Raw genomic sequence first — 21,886 nt, forward strand, 5'->3', positions numbered from 1 at the left:
GATCAACCTGTTGCTGACCAGCTCGGAGTTTGGGCTAGTGTGCTGCAGACGTCGCTGTTCTGAGTTGTGGCCTGGAACTTGGGGACCCTCCGCTTGTGCAACAGTACTTACCTCTGCGGAATTCCGTGGTCCTAGGATCAAGGGGATCCGAGATAGGAGGGAATGTTTGACCGCGGCAAGTGAATCCCTTTGCGTTGCATGTATCGGTGCGCCACCATCTGGAACAGCTTACCTATGTCCATTCCTGTCGCGAGAGGGGCACTACATAGAGTTCTGCTACATTCCTCAACTGGGAGATCTTGTACCAGCATTAGACACCGACTGGAGAACTGCTCGAACCTGCAGCCGCTGGGAATCAAGGACGGAGGCTGACGGGGAGAAAAGCGACCATGGACCTTCTTCAATCGACCAGCCAAGACCTGTGAAGAATCTGAGTACGGGGGGTGAGTTGCAGCAATACTTACCTGAAACCCTTTACTCAAAGTTTGATAACTCTTAGATTACTTTGGCTTTGCCATTGCTTGTTCAAACAAGCACTCCGAAAATTGGGAACGCGTTTGTTAGCTAGTTCAACTCGCCCCCTGACACTTGGAACTGTTCACTGGACTCCAGAGACCCTACCTTCATTTTTTCCAGATTCGCAAAACTGTATGGAACTTTGCTGAACTGTTGGGCACAAGGCCCCACACATTTTAGGGATGGACCTCTGAAGTTAGGATTGAATCTCTGTGGACTAGAAGTGTTGCTACTAATCTGTGCCTTCCTTTTCAGGGGTTTGATATACATTTTGCCCTACTCCAGTAATTGTACATATGTATCTAATTTTTAGTATTTAGTGATAATATTACTTGTTAGTAGTCATTTTTCACTGCGTTATTTGGCCATAAGTAAAGACGTATGTTTATACCCGTGTGTTCCTTGAGTATTTCACTGTGTGCGCTCATTGTGGACCCCTTACAATCTCACCACCTCTTGAGACTTAGCTTAGACCACTCGCCTTTCTGCCTTGAACTGGTTTTGCTACAGCTGTTATGTTATGTTAGGGAATTTGTAATGCGCACCTGGTATTCGAAGGCTGATGGGCGCAGACTAAAAGACATAAAACTATGACACAACACAGCACAGAGTATTACATAGCTGGAGTGTCAGCAAGCAGTTCTCTAGGTGAAGAGCAAGGTCTTCAGCTTATTATTGAAGTGTTCTGTTGAGGCCAGCGTTCTTAGTGAGGTTGGGAGGGCATTCCAAACGGTTGGAGCTGCTACTTCAAATGATCCCCATCTTGTTTTGTTGGTATTACTCCGGGGAACTTTGAGTAAATTGGATTTATCTGATCTAAGTGTCCTTGCATTGTCTTTCAGGACGATGGCTTCCTTCAAGTAAGATGGCATTTGGCCCATAATACATTTATGGGTAATGAAAAGAAACCTAAACCGAATTCTTGCTCCAATCGGGAGCCAACGGAGGCTCCTTCTGGCTTTGGATACATGATCTCGTTTGCTTAGGCCCTGGACTACTCTCACTGCCCCATTCTGAATCACCTGAAGGCGATGGATCTCTGTCTGAGGGATGCCCACCAGTAGGCTGCACCCAAAATCTAGTTTAGAGCCAATGATGGCTCTTGCCAAAGTTTCTGAACTTTTTTCAGAAATGAGCGGATGGAGATGACGCAAGAGTTTAAGAAAGTAAGAGGCTGAGGAAATAAGACTATTTACCTGTGCCTTCATGTTCAGGTGTTTATCCAGGTACACGCCCAGAGTCTTAACCTTTTTCAGGATTACGATAACACGGTTATCCAAGTTAAAGTTCTTATAATCAGCTCCCAGTTTGTCCAGTTTACTTGGTAAACCTACGAGGAGAAACTCAGTTTTGGCACTGTTCCAGGACAGGCCATTAGAGACCATCCAATTTGGGATTTTCGAGTAAATTTTATTGATGAATACTTCATCTTTTTGAGGTGTTCCTGAGATGAGTATAATGCATTGCGTGTCATCCGCATAATTAGCGAACGCGATCCCCTCCTCTTCCAACATCTGAAAGAAGAGGATCATAAAAATGCTGTAAAAACATGGTGACAGGCAAGCTCCCTGTGGGACTCCATACAGTAATAGCATGGGGTCGGCTTCTGCCAATTCGCTGGCCACTCTAATTTGCCTATCCTTCAGGAAGGATGATATCCATTGAATTGCCTCTTCATAAAAACACGCATTCTCTCTTAACCTGGTGGACAGGATGGAATGGTCCACCAGGTCAAAGGCTGCGGAAAGATCTAGAATCATCAATAGGGCAATCTGGCCCTTATCCATACCTTGGATAAGATGAGATTTGAGGGCAAGAAGAGCTGTCTCTGTCCCATGATTGGTACGGAAGCCCGATTGGTAGTTGTGTAAAATTTGATTTTGTTCCAGAAATATAGAAATCTGATTATACGCAACTCGATCTATAATTTTTTTAGAAGAAAGGCAGTATTAGTGATAGGCCTGTAGTTAGAAGATGTTAGAGGGCCCAAGTGTTTTTTTTTCTTTAGGAGAGGTGTGATCCATGCATTTTTTCAGGTTGATAGGCACTAATTTAGACTGAAATGAGGCATTGACACATTTTGTAAGAGCAGGTATTAGACTGGGTAGACATTCCTTGATTATAATGGCGGAGCATGGATCTCCTTTCCAACGTGTGCTTTTGAGTTGGATAATGGTTTTGGCTGGTTCCTCTTCAGAGATGGGCATAAATCTGAATGTGGGTCGATCTTTGTTCTTGACTGGAGGGCAGAGAACCTTATCTTGCTGATCCGATACATTGAAGGAATGTTTTTTAGTCTCTATAGTTTTTTCAATTTTATCTAGTTTGTTGGACATGGCTCGTTGGGTTTCTGTGCACCATGCCTTATTTTTGATGATCGGAGGTGGTGTGGGTCCTGGAGTATGAGTTTGTTCTTTTAAAATGTTAAACAACTCCTTGCAATCTGCTTTGGCATTGATGATTCTATCATTCAACACCTACTTCTTTGCTATGAAGACCTCTTTTTTGATGTCTGCTGCAATAATTTTGTAAGCTTCTAAATTGCTAGGGGATTTGTCCTTTCTCCATGCATGAAAAAGTCCATTTGTCTTAAGCTTTGAGTTCCAACAGCTCCTTGGAGAACCAATTGTTATTGTGATCAGTTCCCAGAGTTCCTGTCACAATATAGGTTGGCCTTCTATACATGTGTCCACCAGGCCAGAATATAGGACTTCTTTTCTAACAGAACCAGGCATAGATGTACCCTTTTCCTGTTGTGTGTGTATTTTGGGGGGGGAGAAGGCGGGAGAAAGAGAGAAAGAGAGAAAGAGAAACTAGCCTAATATATTATTGGAAAGAATTGTTACTTGAAAAGTTGGATGATGTGGACACAGATTGGTGTGATGTGAGAAAGGTTCTCTTGCTGCACTTATTAATGCTTTATTCCCACATGCTTATGGAACCCTCCTTCTACTCCATCAAATGTCCTTTTGTCGTTTCTAGGAGTCATCTCCACTTCATTTTCCTCTCATCTTGCACAACATTCTCTAGTTCCCGCTAATCAGTCCGGTTTCCGACCTGCAGGTATACAACTCCCTTCTTGGTCTCTTTCCCCCTTCCAATGCTCTACGGTGTCCGTCAAGGCTCTGCTTTGGGGGCTCTTCTATTATCCATTTACACTATCCATCTTTCCTCTCTCATCAACTCCTTTAAACTCTACTGTCACTTTTATGCTGACAACTTGCAGATCTTTGCCTCTTTTTCCTCCTTCTCTGACTCTCTCCACAATCATGTTTCTTCTTGCCTGCCAGCAATCCAATCATGGAGGTCTTCTCGTTACCCAGCATTAAGCCCCTCAAAAACTGAAATTCTTTTACACACCCCACCCCTGTGTCTCCCTCCATCCATATTCCTGTTTCCTCCATTTCTTTCCCTTCTTGTATCCCGCTATCCCTGATGGCCCGTAACTTGTGTGATCTTCTACTGCCAGAGGCTGCCATTTATTTATTGTATTTATTGGACATTTGTATGGCATCTATACAGCCAAGGTGTTTCCAGGCGCCACAGGGTGGGGTAGGGGAACAAGGAGAAAAACAATAATGGTCCTACTAGGCCTTGTGACAATGGGATTGTGCAAGTGCAGAATAGGAAGGGGAAGGGGGAATGTCAGGAAGGAAGGAAGGATGGATGGATGAGAGAAGGAACGGGGAAGTGCAGGGAGGAGGGGGGGGCCCCAAGGGACTAGGCAAGGGCTAAGGGAGCCAAGAAGCCAAGTGCCATAGGAACAGAGGTAGACTAGTGCGGATAGGGTGGACCAGATTAAGTAGGCCAGTCAAGGAAGGCTGCCGAGGGCAAGTGATAGTTGAGGGGGTTTATTGATCATTTGTAAGGCACTTTATACAGCAGAATTGTGTGTCAAAGCACCAAAAGGCTGAATGGGAAGGGTACAGGGTAAATAATAACAGTGTCAAGAATATATTTACAGTTGTGGTCCTACTGGAGGGCACTGGTCCAGGAAGGCCTGGCCCCGTTAAGACTCATAAGGGACCAGACAACCAGTCGCAACTGCAGGGGGCATTACCATGGGAGAGAGAGAGGGAAGGAGGAGGCGAAAAGGCCCCTGCTCAAGAAAACGATCTACTCCCAACTCTCTGCTTGGAAAAACATCTGATCTGCAGAGAGTTTGAACTAGAGGACGGAAGGGCTCTAGAAAGGAGGTATTTAGGTAGAGAAGGTTGGATGCAGTGGGGTCCCAGCCCCCAAAAAGCCTGGTGGGTGATGCAGAGGGTCTTGAATTTGATCCTTGCAGCCACCGGGAGTCAGTGGAAAGATTTTAGTGCTGGAGAGATGCGGTCCCTGGGCTTGAGGCCAAGGATAAGGCTTGCAGTCCTATTCTAGATTAGTTGAAGCGGGCGGGAGGAAGGAAAGAGGCAGGTTGAGAAAGAGGCTGTTGCAGTTGTCCAGCTTGGCAAGAACCAGAACTCTGGAGACATTGAGTTTCTGGGGTACGGTGAGGAAAGGCAGAATGCCTCTGAGAAAGTAAAGTTGATAGTGGGCCTTCTTGACAAGATCAGCGTTATGAGGGGAGGAGAGAGAGGAGTCAAAGATGACACCCAGATTTTTTGCCTCCCACAAGGATGAGGGGAGAGGGCCAAAGGAGGGTGGTCAGAGAGTAGGAGGAAAAGAGGGGCAGGAGTCCCAATGAGAAGGATCTCAGTCTTACTGGCATCAAGTTAAACTTACATAACATCTGCCCTTTTCTTACTTTCAAAGCCATGAAACGTATCTTCACTTCTGTTTTCTCACATTTGATTACTGCTCTGCACTTTTAGTTGGTCTTCCTCTCCCTCACCTTACCACTCTGCGTTCCATCCCCATTCTCTTCCAATTACCTCCCTGCTGCTCTCTTAAAAACTCACTTCTCAACTTCCTTTTGATTCCTGTCTCCACTTTCACTTTCTTTAATTCAATTTAAGTGCTACCATGGTCTTGCTCCTCCCTCCTCTCTCATCTCCTCTTACACTCCGCCTCACGCTCTCCATTCTCAGCACTTTCATCTTCGCTCTACTCTCAAACCTCTGTGCGCATCCTCACATTTCCGTTCCTTCGCCCTCTTGGCACGAAACTCTGAAATGCCCTTCTTCCCGATATCTGTGCTTCCCCTGCTCACCACGTGTTCCGCTCTCGGTTCTGCTTATCTTCAACATCTATTCTCCTTTTCCCAACTACTCTCTGTCCAGATGATCATATAATTGTACCTTTTTTGTTACTACGTAAAGCGCCTTGGCGTCTATAAAAGCTAATAAAATACAAATTCTATCAACATTGGTCCTTCTTCACGGTATCAATTATATTTATTCGTATGCAAGTTATTTGGACCGCTGATAGATTAAAGTAAAACATTCTCGGTCTGCTAATTGTTGATACTGTTCAACTCAAAATGGTTCATTAGTACATAGGATTTATCATTGCCCTGTTGTCCACAATTTGTGGTAGGAAGAATGGAAGATAAATACATTATTCCCTGCATATTTATATCACACATGACCTTTAATTAGTTTTAAAATAGACATTGATAATTTAGTCAAAAAATATAAAAAAAAGCTCTTTGAAAATGGTTTCAACCGCAATAAAATAAATTACTTCCAATTGGAAATCTGCAAATTTGGCATCTGTTCACTCTTGGTGGGCTTGGGTAATATTCGGTAGAAGAGGAGATAAAATGATATGTAAACCGATCTCTAATAAATCTATAAGAGAGTATGATTCTTCTAGCATCTGGAAACCTCTTGATATCTCCAGGTCTCAAGCTGAACCGTAATCGGTCTATACTGGAAGGGTGCAGAAGTAGGATTCAGACACCGTGGTGGTATATTTTTGGACAAAGACTATCTGTCCACAAATGCTAGAAGAATAAACGAATGAAAATTTCAGGAAGTCTGACAGCAAAAGGTCTGTCATGAATGCGTCAAAAACCTACTTCTGTTTCCAACACTTACAATTTAAGATAACTATGCAAGGGTATTCTTTACTAAAAGAAACCGTGTTCTTAATAAACAGAAAAGTTCCCAGGTTCACTGGTAGTAAAGTGTTTATATATGTTCAAACCCACTAAGCTCCAAGACTGAGGTAGTGCTCATTTCAGCTAGACTTCTATTAAGATGCTTCGTCGCAAATAAAGTGAAGTCTCTTATATTTCCATCCAGTTTTTATATCCAATTGACTCAGGATCCCTTGCAGCCAAGCATAGGATTCACTTTCATTATTCCCAGGGTTTTTGTCCCCCTTGTTTCCGATGATCTATGTGGGTGGCGTGTCCCAGACTTGCAAAGGTGGTTTGGCGTCTTCTCCTGCCAAACTGAGTGATTTTCAATAAATGTCTCTTTTCACAAGGTCCCTGACCCTTTTGTCTTTGGACCTTGGTTTCCGATATGACGCGGGTCCCAAACTCGCCTGCCAAATGGGTAACCGTCTTCGATTCCTTTTTTGGGTCCCAGACCCTCTCTTTTGTGTCTTAGATTTACTCTCAAGCTTCTCCGGACCTCTAACAACTTCTGGTAAATCCCACGTACCCATTTTCTTTTTGAACTGTACCAGCGTTTCCCCAGTCTCTGTGGTGCTCGCTGAGGCTACAGCAGCCTTTTGGAGAGAGACGGGCTCTGCAGTGCTTCGGGCGGCATCTCTTTTCCCCTGGATACGCGTCCTGCATTGGAAGTGGTTAATCGGAGCTCGGGTAGTATTGAAGTAAGTAGCAGCACCAACGTGCTTAGTACTTCAAACTTGGCCTTTCCTCTACCTTGCTCTGTGGCATCCCTCTGTCCGCTTGGTGCAGGCAATCCTCTGTGCCTACTCAGAGACCCGCTCTCCAGAGGCTCGTCGCCCGCAGTTCCTTTTGAACTCCTGTTTCGGCCAGCTGACTCCATCCCAGCAATTGCCATCTCGGAAAAAACTAGGCCGCTCACTTCATTTCCCTGAAGTGATCTTCTTCGTCCCAGTAATAGTTTTCCCCTCCAAAGAGAGATACTTAGAATTATTGGATATTTCAGGTTTGTCAAGGATATCAAGATGGTAAACCTTACAACAGAGTATATTAGGTCTCCCTACAAAGGAGGCGAGGGGGGGGGGGGTTTGGTATTGGAGAAGGGTCTGCGTTCCCTGAGAATAATCATCCCTAACTCCATACGAGGCCTCCCTCCCCCATGGGATTCTCCCTCATGCACTACCCCCAGGGGGATTATTATAATGTGAACACACTGCCCTGGCCCCATGGGAAAGGTCTACCCCTTGGGAAGATGGGACATCTTCCATTCATCACATACCTTATCCTCAAATTGTTCCTTTTAAGGTTCCCCCTAAGGTTTGGTGGCGTTGTTTGGGGGTTTGGGACTCTCTTGGGTTTCCCCTCTCGAGGCAGGTATAGATTCCACTGGATTCCATTGTCTCCCAGGAGTCTATAGGAGAATACTTTTTGGAGGGGAGGATTAGGATCTACAATGATTTTAATAAAATTGGGAAAAATCGGTTCCAATGACGGTTGGATCAGGTATAATAGCAGAGTTTATGGGGACTTGTTTGTACCGCATTGAAACAAAAATAGGCGTTTTCCAAAAAATGTCCTAGTACCCATGAACACAGGGCACTCACGGGTCTTCCCCTTTTTAGGCCTGCAGTTTGTATTAGATTGTGCCAGATGGCTGTTTAGTTTGCTTCGGAATAGATTAATGCTGAAAGGGGGCATCCATTTATTTTAGCAAGTTCATGAGGCTTCAAGTGTTCAGAGGAACAGAAATAATTACTACCAGTCTCAATTTCCTTGTCTTCTTCACAAAAGAAATTCAAAGTCCTCATCCATTAAACAATCCACCTCCATGGGTTCTTCCTTTTGATTTTTTGTATTGTATTAGTCTATAAAAACCTTGTACAAAATAGAATTAGAATCATTAAAAAAGCCTCATCACAACAAAAAAAGAAAAAAGTACATCATTAAATACGATATCCTAGAATGGAGTTCAATTGTTCCTTTTGATTTCTTGGTCAACCTCTGTTCAGATGTCCCTTTTCACCACAAGAGAAACAAGTAACTTTGGGAGTTTTACATACTCTGGTTTGTTTCTTCAGGTCTTGGGGTTGCCTTAGCTTTCATTTGTGACTTTATTTTGGGTTGAAAAAATCTTCGGAATCCTGCTCTATTTTTTTGTTTGTATTTTATGTTCCGAGATGATCCTCAGTCCCTGTAAATTTAGTGTCCCGGTGAGATGATGGGGAAAAGGAGCTTTCCCAAGATGGTAGGGAGCTGGGGGATTTGAGAGATTCATTCTGCCTCCAGCGTTGAGCCACACAAGAAATTGTCTTGGTCCGTCCTCCCACTGGGTTGTTTCTCTCCATCGCTTTTCTTAACATTCGGTTGGGATAGAGGTCCCCCAGAGGGTTTCATACATGAGAGTCCTACCAACTCACCCCTCTTAATCTGTACGGGACTGTAGAGTACATTTAAGAGGACAATTTTCATCTCCTCCCTGCTGGATAGGAGAGGCAGCACTATTTCCCCTTCTCTTCCACCTAATTTCACCTAGAAGCATGAGATAGAGTAGAGATTCCTACCAAATCAGTTGTCCAAGTGCTAGAGAGATGATAATTTTGTCCCCAATGGGAATTCGACACTTGTGGATTAAAAATAAAGATCATCCGCATTTCCCTCCACATTTTTCCTAGTGGGTAAAATGGCTTGTGAAGCCAAGGGGAAAACCGGACTCCCAGTCTTTGGCCCAGATGGTGAGTGGGCTCTTCGCTTTATAGGCCCAATCCTACAGATATATAATATGATCTGTGTAGCCCTTTTCCCTGGTATATGATCTGTGGGACTGCAATTAGTCTTGGTTAGTTTAGAATCTTGGGGTCCCCCAATTGGTATCAAGCAAGTCAGATCCCAATTTCTTCTTTCCTTCATCCTCAGGAATATCTTTGAGGAGGGTGTGAGACAGGCATTGTATCAAGAGAGACACAGACTCAAAGATAAAGGTTTCAAAACTTTTTTGTTTACTAAAGTTCTTGGGTTTGTGTAATGCCTAACTGGCCCTAACACTAAAGGGATGGTTCCCTTAACTGATGTTTCTAAGGGCCGTCGAAGTCTGGAAGTCCAAAATAAAAATATGTCTGTGTCCAAACCTATGCTTGCCCTCACTCTTTGACAAAAATGTCTTATCAAAAGCAAAAGCCTATTCTTAGGCGTAGGTATAGAGACCTTTCAAATGATGGCCAAATATAATCCAGATGGTTTGGTGCCAAAGGTGTGGAACTCGGGCTAGACCGGGCCGTTTTAAGTTTCGTAGCCTCATACATGAGTTAATCTCAGGCATTGTTAGCTTTACTAGTTTCCCTTCATTTCTTTACTCTATTCCGCTCTGTGCCACTTTATGCATTCCTTTCGCTAGCTCCGTTTCAGTCAGCCGCATTCTCCAGAGCCTCTCTCTTACTTTCACTAGACTCACCCGGGCAGTAGCACGGTGATAATCGGTCCCTTCTGGTTGTTCGGGCCTGTGATCATGGTCTCACCACCTGCCCCTCAGACAACCTTGGGACCAGCACAGGTCCCAAGGGAACAAGTAATGTTCCGACCGCCAATAGCAGCCTGCAGGGTGCTTTGCTCTGGCTCTCTAGCCATGCTGCAGCCCTTCACAAACACTGGGCCAGCATCGCGGCACGCCGTTCTCCTCTGGGCCATAGGTCCTGCTGTTCTCCGTTCCATGGCTTCTCTGGTCCAAACAACGTCACCAGCTCGCTCTCACCTGTGTAGAGCCACCTCTTTTATAGTTGGAAAAACAGTCAAGTGGAGTCAGGTGTGAGTGACAATTAATAAATGCCTGACTATCAAATGGGACAACTTAAGTTCTTTCCACAGCTGGTTTCCCTTATACTCCCCATGTTATTCCAATGGGAAATCTTCACTACTCCTGGTTGCCTCTTCTTCGTCCCAGTATTTGTTGGAAATGGGAGGGGGGATGGGATGGGATGGGATGGGTTTGGAAAAACCCATGAAAGCTGAGGCTAAAGGTGTTGGGTGGAATGGAAAAAAGGGAGAATACCATGTCTCGTCATCAGATTTTATGCTCCCAATCCCCATGACCCTCCACTCATGTGACCATCCCTCGCTTGTCCACCCCCAGGGTCAGGATCCAAAGCGATGGCCCTTCCCTGGCCACCTGAATGGAAGATCCCAGGGAAGTAGGTGGGAGAACACCATCAGATTTCTCACAAGGGCCTCTGCTAAGACTAGATCATTTCACAGATCGAAGGCCAAATCAGGAAGGATTTCAGAATCATCTTCCTGACCAGAAATCCTTTTCACCCCAGGGCCAACTACAGGCTCTATATTACCATGCCCAAATTCTTTTTTCCCCCTTCTTGGTTTTTTGTAATTTCGTTTTTTCTGGCGAACAGAGCCTTCTCCAAAATGCCCTGCACTAGAGCCTTCTCCAAAATGCCCTGCACTACCTTGTCGCCAGGTTTGATATGATAAGGTTGTTTGCCACTGTTTTTTAAAAGAGTATTTTAACATCTCCTCTGTAGTCTATGTCAATTACACTGGCCATTTCATCTAGGACAAATTTCCACGCCAGCTCTGACTTAGAAGTTAACCTGGCTTAAGTCCCAAGGGGGGAATCAACACCAAATCTGTTGGGATTAAGTTGTCTTTCGCCAGGTTCTACGATTACTTCTCTACTACTGGAGGGGTCAAATCCTACTGATTATTTTGTTGCCACTGTAGGGATGCTGGCTCGTCCACTAAGTTTGATAACACCAAGGGTCCCCAGTTTGCATCAAGCAAGTTAGATCCCAGCTCCAACACCATATGTAAGGAAGCAGTAGTAGGAGCTGGACACAGTGAGTATATATTTTTGGGCAAAGACTTATTAACACAAAAAGGTTGAAAAAATGGCTCTATCCCTAAATACTACGAGGGGTTTCACATACTCAAAAGTAGACTACTCACAATTTCAGGAAGTAAAACAGCATAAAGTCTGTCACTGTAGTGTCAAAAACCTACTTCTCTCCCAAACACTTACAATCTAAGATAACTGTGCAAGGGTATTCTTTACTAAAGGAAACTGTGTTCTTAATAAACCAAAAAAGTTCCCAGGTTCACTGGTAGTAAAGTGTTGAAAAGAAATGTTCAAAACCACAAAGTTCCAAGACTCGGGGGTAGTGCTCGTTTCCCCTATACTTATTCGATTAGGATGCTGGATCACAAATAGAGTAAAGTTTCTTATATTTCCAGTTTTTATAGCCCATCGACTTCGGATCCCTCTCCCCAAAGTATAGGATTCAACTCATTATTCCCATGGTTTTTGTCCCCCTGGTTTCAAATCTTCTATGTGGGTGCGGGTCCAAGACTTGCAAAGGTGCTTTGGCATCTTCTCTAGCCAAACTCATGGATTTTCAATAAATGTCTCTTTCACAGTGTCCCAGACCCCCTTGTCTTTGGACCTTGTTTTTTTATATGGCTGTGGGTCCCAGACTCGCACAGTCTTGTTACTCCTCCTCGGTTCACTCTCCTGCCAAGTGAGTAACTGTATTCGATTCCTCTCTGGGTTCTAGACCCTCTCTTTTGTGTCTTAAGATTTATTCGAGCTTCCCCAGTTCTGGTAAACCTGCGTACCTGTTCTCTTCTTCTTAAACGGTACCAGCGTTTCCCCGGTCTCTGCGTTGCTTGCAGAGAGACTGTCAGCTTTTTGGAGAGAGGTGGGGTCTGCAGCACTTCGAGCGGGGCCTCTTTCCCCAGGGCTTCTCGTCCTGCTTTGGAAGTGGTTCACCGGAGCTCAGGTAGTCTTGAGGTATATACCGGCCCCAACGCACTTGGTCCTTCCAATTTGGACCTCTGTGGCTTCCTGTACAGATTCCCTCTTATTTATTTATTTATATAGCGCGCAGTCAGCCCAGGGGCATTGTGGCGCTGTTACTTGCAGCAACTTAGTTACAGGGGGTACAGGATTGGTAGCAGTCGTTGGCACATTATGATTGCTACAAACAGATTAGTCATTACAGCTCATGCATCAGCTTATTACATTACAGACAGTTTATTGGCAAACATGGTGGTGCGAGAGACCTTATGTGAAGAGGATGGTTTTCATAGCTTTCCGGAAGGCAATGAGGGAGGGCTCACCTCGGAGTGTGGGAGGTAGGGCATTCCAGTGTGATGGTGCGAGATGAGTGAAGTTGGAACCTCCAGCTCTGCCTCTTTTTACTAGTGGCACACAGAGCATGTTGGTATATGGTGACCTGGTTTGCCTTGTGGAGGAGACGGGGTGGATTCTTTGTGAGAGGTAGACCGGGGCGGTGAGGTGGATGCACTTGTGGGTCAGTGTCAGAGCTTTGAAGATGATTCTTTCGCTTATTGGTAACCAGTGGGCTAGTTTTCTGGCCTCAGAGATGTGTTCTCTTTTCGTGATACCTTTGGCAGCGCGGAGGGCATTGTTCTGTATGATTTGTAGCCTTTCCAGGTTTTTGTTGGAAGTTCCTAGGAAGAGTACATCCTCTGTCCGCTTGGTGCAGGTAACCCGCTGTGCCTTCTCAGAGACTCGTTCTCTGCAGGCTCGTCTCTCATCTGTTTGACAGCCGAGTTCCTTTTGAACTCCTGCATCGGCCAGGTGCCTCCATTCTGGCAATTGACATCTCGGGAAAAACTAGACTGCTCACTACTTTGTTTCCTTGAAGTGATCTTTGTACCGGTACTAGTTTGATACTTCGAATTCTTGGATATTTCAGGTGTGTCAAGGGTATCATCCTTACAACAGAGTATATTAGTTCTCCCTACAAGGGGAGGGAGGAGGATTTGGTATTGGAGAAGGGGCTGGGGTTATCATGGCAGACAAATACACTGTTCCCTGAGAATAATCATCCTTAATTCCATTGAGGCCTTCCCTCCTCATGTGATCCTCCCTCGGTGCACCACCCCAGGGGGATTATTGTACTGTGGATGCACCGCCCTGCCCCCAATGGAAAGGTCCCCCCCAAGGGAAGAAGGGACGACATCTTCAGATTCATCACAATACATACAATGCATTTCAGAGGTAACATGGGTTTGATGTTATACTATAGAGTAGTATTTATGAAAAAATGTATAGTTTATACTGTATTTTTCAGGTGTCAATATACAGTCATTATCTGTATTTACTTCATTACTTTTTGTCATGCGCTACTATGATGCCCAACTGCAATGGTCCCTATGGCAAGGTTGGAAGCACTGCCACATTCAATATGGCAGCGTGATACCCTTCCCAACATGGTGTCTATGAGTCCTTGCGCCTTAATACTTCGGCAGCTTGCCGATATCAGGGCAGAGGTTCCAGGGATCATTGCGTTGCAACTTCAAGTATTGTTGTATCCTACGCTAGTTCCTAGTAAGTGCCTTTTTCATTCCTTGCCTTTGTTCCTGGTCCTTCGTTCCCGTGTTTTTCCCAGATCCATGGTCGCTCTCCGTGATGCTCATCCATTGGACCTGCCTTTGGCCTCCTTATATACTGGCAAATTCGATGGGGTCTCCTAAGCTCCTCCAAGAATTCATGGATGCCTGTTCTATCCAATATACCTTCAAACCACATTGTTTTCCAATGGATCAAGCCAGGATCGGTTAACTGATCCAGAACCTAACTGGCAGTGCTCTTGCATGGGCTACTCCCTTGGTTACGCCTAATGACCCACTTTTGGCTGACTACCAGGGTTTCATTACTGCCTTACGTACTATGCTCGGTCGTCCAGACTTAGACTACACCTCTCAGGAAGCCTTACTGGATTTCAAACAAGGTTCTTCAGATATTCTTCATTATGTCACTCGATTTAAGCAGTTGGCAGCTTGTACAGCCTGGCCTGAAGCTGCTCTCATTACCGGAGTCCATTGTGGCTTAACTGAACATCTTATGGACGAATTGGCTAGAGTACCATGCCCTCATACTTTGGCAGGCTTGGTGACTTTAGTCTTTCATATGGATTACCGCCTCCTCGAACATCAAAAGGAGAAAGGCATGACAGACCTATAGCTTCTCATCTTCAAGGAGAGTGCCTACATTCCCCAGATCCTGCTGACGAAGTACCGATGCAGATCGGAGCTGCTTGTGGACCCTTATCACTGAAGGAAGAGCTAGACAACGTAAGCTGGGTCTCTGTGTGTACGCAGCAGCTGAAGCCTGTCTCTAGCTCTTATCACTTAAAGTGTGCGCTGCGCTGCACTCTTCAGCCGCACGTCGCAGCCTGGTGTCTCTCTCTCTTCTCCTCACGGGCCCCTGCTGCAGGGACCCTATAGACACCTTTAACATTGGCAACGATTATACAAGAAGCGGATACAACAATTTTGGGAGAAAAAAAAAAAACAGCACCTCTCCAGTACAGACAGTGCAGAAAATGAAGACAAAGAAAGAGAGAAAGACAGCAGGAAAATGATGGGCATCCCAGGAACAAGCAATTCTCCGGACAACATCAGGATCACCAGCACGCCCACGCCAAAAGGTGCAGCCAGCTTCAACACTATAGCCACAACACAAAACCACGGCAACATAGGAATACCACTACCCCGTTCAACCCCTTAACTGAAAAATCATCTGGAGGGCGCAGGTGGGTCATATGGCTACAAAAGTGAAATGTTGATGGACTGTAAAGACATAGCATCCCCTAGGAAAATGAGATCACAACTACCACTGAATCTTGGTGACGAATCACAACATATATTCAATTCACTTAAAAACATAGGAGCCCATAAGAACTACAACACAGCCAAAATAGACCTCACAATTCATTTCATGCAATAACTGAACCCGAACTACAAGGTATTCATATTCTGCACGACAGTGCAAGAAAAACACTTGATGCTTATCAACCAAGCTGTGAATAACCTTGTTGCTCCTGCGCCCTCATACCCTCGGGTCTGGTGCGCAATACAAATGAATAAACTAAACACGTGGTTACACAAACTAGCGCTGTCATGTGAATACGAGGGTGATGAAAGAAATAAGACGTCAAATCGTTAATGGGATGAACCCTGAAAAGCTGAGGCGAAAAGTGCTGAGTGAGAAAGGAATTCCCCTAAACTGCATACTGGAACATGGGCACAAATGAGAACTGGCCCATGCCAGAACCACGCACATGAGAAACACCATGCAGAGACTAAAAATCACCCCTAACACAACAGTGGCAAGAGTGTCGGGCAACCGCCCGCAAAGACAAGAGAAAACATTGGGCAGGCCACCACCCAAGAGATCACGAGTACCAGGACCCAGAGAGTGCGGAGGAGCACGCCACAGTCATCTTTAGGCACAGCCCCTCCAGCGTTGAAAAAGACCCTTGTCAGGTTGAAACATATCGGCTTTAGTGTGTTGATTAAACCATCACAAAAAAATTTTACAAAACTTTGCATTTATTTTTTAACGATGTTGATGTGGACATATATACATAGTTTGTTTTATTTTGGAGAAAATTAGGGCTGTTGTGTTCACGCTTGTACCCCTAACCACTCGCACACCCTACACGTCGCAGCGCACTGGCGCTAATGTGCCGTAAACAAAACAGGCATGAACCAGGGGTTCTGGGTCATTTGGCCAAGCGGGATATGCTACAAAGGAAGCCCTGTCTCTGGCTCCCATCATTTAAAGCGCGCGCTGCACTCTTCAGCCGCACACTGATCTCCCTCTTCTCCTCACAGTCTTATTCTGGAGGGACTCTAAACACACAACTTTAACAGTTAGCAGTCCAGGCAATGTGCCAGGGTGCTAGTAGCTTTAATAGAAATAAAGTTGGTCTTTCCAGGAAAGTAATATTATGAGACTGTTAAATGCCCCAACTTTGCCACCAAACTGAGTTACTGCTTAATTATAGCATGAATTCCCATGTCCCGGGTGGACTTGGCAGAGAGAAGGATGTACAAGAGTGTCAGGATTAATAAGGTGAGTACAAAGGCAGCGAATATGGCAAGGGAAATGTGCACAAAATCGCACAGTGAATAACCTTGAATCAAACAACGTGCACACAAGTACCACGACTCATATATACTAAAACCCAGGAGTGCAGATAGAGTGAAATACCAATACATGAAAAGGGATGTGGGGTAAGCACTTAGAACCTCCTTATGACTGAAAGGAAAGTCGGCAAACTCCTTACCCACTATGCTATTACAGATACTGACAGCGCTAAGCCCACGTAGAGGGCAAGCAAGGACAGGATCTGTGTGCTGACACTCTGGATGATACTGAATAAGGAACTTAGAAACAGTACTCACGAGAACCGGAAAGACCACTTGAATGTCAGTAAACCCACGAACCCAGTTGATCAAACAGGGACCCAGAAGGCTATAACAGCAACGGGTGGAGGATAACTAAATACCTAAGACCTAAGTCAAGGAGCAAGTAGGAATTGTGATTAAAGAAATAGTGAGGAAAACAAAAGGCATTCACACAGGGCTAGTTACTACAGCACCCACACCTAAATAATCAAATGGGAAATAAATGCAGAAGTGAAATGGAAAACATGGAATGGATTCCAATAGAAAGTAAGGATCAGGAGCAGGGAAAATGATATCACAAAAGGAAACCTTTCCCACCCATCCAAGGAGAAAAGGCAGGAAGCTAAATCTAAAAAAAGGGAAGACTAATGCATCAAGTTTTTCAGTAGCAAAGGACAGCATCAATGAAACAGAAAACACAGACAAATTGGGCTGCACCAAAGGGTAAAGCACAGAGAAAGGCTGCCTGCAGAGAGAGGAAGACAGAAAGGGAAATCCAGAAAGCAGAAATCAATTAAGCACATGAGTCCGAAATCCAGGGCGGAGGAACAAGAAACAGGAACTAGGCACAAAAGCTAGGAACAAGGGACTAGTCACAACAGGAACACTGCAACGATGACCAGCGCTGGACTGAACCAAACTGAGGCTTTTAAAGCTGCTTAACGAGCACACCCCTCAGGTGTGCCGCCTGCTGCACCTGCAGCCCCAGGTGTTACCTATCCTCCACCCAACCTTGTCCTGCAAGGGAGGAGGTGAAGCAGTGAGCCAGGCATTCTGGGAAGCATAGTCATTTGATTAAAGTAGCATACTGGCTGCCAAAAACCTGGAATGGATCCGGAAGGGAAGTAACTTGGAAAACAAGGTTTTAGCGCTCCCAATTCATCATAGCAATATAGCATTAGGTTCGGAGGAAAAGTCCAGTAGGGAATAAACCCCAAAACATGCCCCCAAGTGGCGGGAACGGGAGCGAAGGGAGCGAGTCGTGACAAAGAGTTGTAGGTGCGAGCCAGCAGGTGTTCAATTCTACCTGCATTCCGCAGCACCTGATTTTATGGTACTTAGCTGTGTTCCAAATATTGTGTTCAGCACTCTCCAGCATACGACTTACTGAATGTTTTAAGAATGGAATGATTAGCCCAGGTGTATAAAGACTGTGTATTCTATTGCTTGCACTCATGTCCTCGGTGGACCTGTACCAACATCTATTCCCACCGCCCCGATGTCTCACTCATTTTATTAGCACCCTCCTGTCTCTGCTATCCTTGACAGTGTTGTAGTTAACATTTTTCAGAAACGTTTGGATGCAGTGAATTTCTTGTTTGTTTTTTTTAAGCAAGATTTGCGAAGACTCATTCCTGTTTCCTAAATAAGGCCATCCAGCGTCACATGTGCCCCGATGTGTTACTAGTTTATTTGGAGGTAATGATGCGGTATCCTTGGGGAGAAGAGGACTTCTCCAAAGCAAGCGTGCATCTATTTCAGGTGAGCAATTTCTTCCGGGGCACTGGGATATTTTGGTCTGAGATTATACCTAGACAAACTTGGAGGGGCATTTTTCCACAAGGGAGTAGAGGAGTCTCAAGAGAAAATTCAATATCACTGGGGACATTTTTGAAGAGTATGGGCATGAGCTAGATCAGGAACGCTGCTATTACATTGAATACCATGGGCTTCTTCAGGGAGGATAAAGTACATCTGTATGATGTCATGGTAGCAATGATGATTATGTAATTTAGGGAGGCTTTGGAGAAAGTAGGTTGCAGGTAAAGAGCCGGTAGAAGACCACCCAATGGGCTGCCTGTAATGTATGGGTAAATGTCAAGGTTGTTCAATCTCGTGATGCCAATGCCGCCCTTGGGGCACGCCGGTGTATTTGCCTCAACCACAGAAACAAGCCACTGTGCAAGGATGGTCGACAACGAATGTACTTTTGGTTCATTAACACAAATGGACGAGGATGACCGATGTCGTGGATGTCAATGCTACCCTTTGGGGCAGGCCGGGGGTTGGCCTCACCCACAGATAAACGCTGCTGTGCTATGAACAGTTAGCCCTTAAGGTACTTGGGATTTGGGTTTGTGCTATATATTTGCCTGTACAATAATTATTGCTGCTTTATACTGGTTCCTAGGGCGTTTAACAGGTTAGAGCCACGTCCAGGTGACAGGATGGGGAACTCACTGCCAGAGGTAACCAGCAGCAAGTCATTGCGGAGTCACAGGGGGTATCCCTTTAGGAAAGTACTGGCAGGAACCACAAGGATGCTGCACAGCCAAGAGTTTAGAAGGGGCACAACACTCCAGGGGACCCTGGACAAAGGGGAGGGATACAGCGTGTGGAAGTCCTTCCCGCCCCATCATTGCGGGAGAAGGGGGGTTAAGGGCACGAAAGTCACAAATGCTACAAGTATGAATTGGGAAGAAACAAAGGGTATGTTGATAAAATCTACAAAACGAGAAATTGGTATTTTGATATTCCCAAGGAAGGGAGGGGGCTTCAGCAGAAGCCATGAGGGGAAGCACGGGAGAATTAAGGGGGAGAAGCAGCAGACAACAGTGACGCAAGTCTAACAGGGGGGCCAAAAGGTGAGGGGGCTAAAGGGAGCAGGTGATCAGTGGTATACTCGTGGGGTGGATTGGTAGGTTGGCTTGTGGGTGAGGGCTACGGGAATTCTTCAGCATATGCAGGGGGTGCAGAAGAAAGGTGCGAGGGAGAAGGCAGAGAACGGGGGATTGTGGAAAAGAGCAATTAGAATATTGAGGGGCAAGGGGTAGAAGGGCTGACATGGGGGTAAGGATTGAGTTGACGGCCCCCACAGCAGGGGAGGGGGTGCAGTATATTGGGGCAGGGGAAATGGATGGGGCAGAATTGGAAGGGGCAGCAGCTTAGCGTTGGGGTGGGCTACAATACCCAACCAGTGGAAAAAACCTGCGTGCTGGGACACAGGACAGGTGAACAACTGGAACATCAACAAGGTGATTCTTGGGGTGGAGGGCAGCTTACTCACAGATTGGTTGGTTAGAATGAGAGTGGACAATTAACAAAATGGGAGTATGGGGGTATTAAGAGGGGAATGAAAAGATTTTTAACATAAATAACAAAAATGGCCAGAGGGATGGTTAGGCAGACCTGGGGGTCGACCCAACTGGAACCTTAGGATCCAGTCAGTGAAAGGGGAATAAGGAAGCCACACGCAGTGCAGAATCTGGAGGCGTGGGGGAGATACGGAACACCTGTAAGATAACTCCTGGCTCAATAAAGCTTGCTGCAGCATATTCAATTTTTCCACCTTATGAACTGGTCCTAGCTCTGTATTTACAGGAAGGGGGAAGTTAGGTCATAGATAACAGGAGCAGGTACCGTGCACGGACGGGACAAGGGGCAAGACCTTGCTGTGTGTGACCCTCCCAAGTGTGTTGGTATTCCCAAGGAAGGGAGGGGCCGTGCCCCCATGGCCTAAGAGGGTCCCACCCTGCAACCAAGTCCGGGTGACCTCGGCAATCCCAACAGGGTGCTGAGCCCCCCCAGCACCTGTGAGGCCGGCTGTGTGCCCACAGCCAGCCCCACAATACACCTGAGATTGAACAGTACGGAAAGGGCGCAAGTGTGGGCTGTCAGTGCTATTGAATGTGTATTACCAGGTGTATACAAGCTGTTAATTCTATTGCTTGCGCTCATGTCCGGGGTGGAACTGTATCAACATGTATTCCCCTAACAACCAATGTTTTACTCATTTGATTAGCACCTGTCAACGTTATCCTTGACAGTGTTGTGGTTAACATTAGAGGGTGGTGAACTTTTTTACATTTATTTTTTAAAAGGGAGATTTGCGAAGACTCATTCAAAAACATTACATGCATGTCCGATATTGGGTAACTAGTAGAGATTACACAGGTGGACGGTTTATAGACTCGCCATTGCCTTCAACTAGACTGGATTACTACTACCGTGTAACTCAAAACCTTCCATTTGCGATTCAAGCCTCCATCTGGTAGCCAATCATGTTCTCAACTGACGACTAACTACGGATGTTGATTGGTCAACTCACTCCAGTCACGCAAATGGTCGCTACGTACACCTAGTAGCGTCTACATTCAGTTAGGCGCTCTTGTTGTCTCCCATTCCTCACAGCTGTTTCATTGTTTTGGTCTAGGACCGCTGCCAGTTGGTGGAACTTTACCTTAAGTGTTAACTGTCCCTGCGCATGTTTTATCCTGTGTAGTATCGTAGCGACAGCCACCTCTTCTCTTAGCAGCAGCTCCAGCGCTTCTGCAGCCATACTGTCCCGCCTCCTGCCGACGCGAGCTGCTGTTGACGCGAGAAGGGAGGCGGCGGCGGAGGTAGGCTGGGTGTCTGAGACCAGGTACAGTCGGGCATATACCCCTCTAATAGTTGTGGGGTCCTGGGGATGTTGCTTCTCGCACCGTGCAATTGGGGTGGCGCGCGACAGGCTTTCAGTTCCCGCGTAACTGTGGAATGACGGGACCTTCGCAGCCAATCAGCTCCTGCAAGTCAACGTGGTGGCCATCTTGTAATGATTTTCCTTTCCCCTCGTTAAAATGAAACACTGCAGAAAACAAGTGTTTAACTTATAATACTACACGTGTATTTGTTCCTAATTATTATTTAAGTTTCTATTTCTAATACTTTTTCAGGCGAACGCGTCGTTTTTAAACCGTATGTGTTTGAAAGACTGGAAACGTTCTCTGTTTGCTGGAGTCTGCTTCTCGGATGGAGACAGTTCCTAAAGCTGCGGTGGCCCGTTGCATATATATGTTGTAGAAGACCACCAGTCGGGCAGGCCCATAAAATTGGGTCGGACAACAATGAAAAAGTGGCCCGTTGTCACAAACTCAATAGTGCTCATGGGGGTGGGGGGGTTAGGTAAAATGAGTGCATTTAAAAGGCTATTTTTTTCTTCAAAACGACTAGCTGCACAGCGAAATCACCCACCAAACTGGCCCGAAAAGTGGCCCTCGTTCACCCAAAAAACGGCACACACTCGCATTGTGCGTCTGCATTTCGGGCATTGACCTAGGCTATAGGCCAGTCCGAGCCAGAAGACCACTCCCACACCATACCTGCCTACTCTCGAAAATCAAAATCCCTGAGGATGATGCCCGGCTC

At 45.7% G+C, this 21,886-nt stretch overlaps 1 protein-coding gene across 2 annotated transcripts in view; it reads right to left on the reverse strand.

The window, feature by feature from the left end:
• The window catches only part of CDAN1 (codanin 1), a 563,981-nt gene extending 542,756 nt beyond the window's left edge, over positions 1-21,225 (reverse strand). For both annotated transcript variants that reach the window (XM_069638655.1, XM_069638654.1), the window contains exon 1: positions 20,940-21,225. In XM_069638655.1, coding sequence (XP_069494756.1) covers positions 20,940-21,038 — 99 coding nt within the window. In that variant the 5' untranslated portion in view covers positions 21,039-21,225. The remainder of the gene's footprint in view (positions 1-20,939) is intronic.
• Positions 21,226-21,886: the final 661 nt, after the last annotated feature.

Source organism: Ambystoma mexicanum, chromosome 14 (genome assembly GCF_040938575.1).
Source record: "Ambystoma mexicanum isolate Mex_15411 chromosome 14, UKY_AmexF1_1, whole genome shotgun sequence".
In the NCBI taxonomy this organism is placed as follows: Eukaryota; Metazoa; Chordata; class Amphibia; order Caudata; family Ambystomatidae; genus Ambystoma; species Ambystoma mexicanum.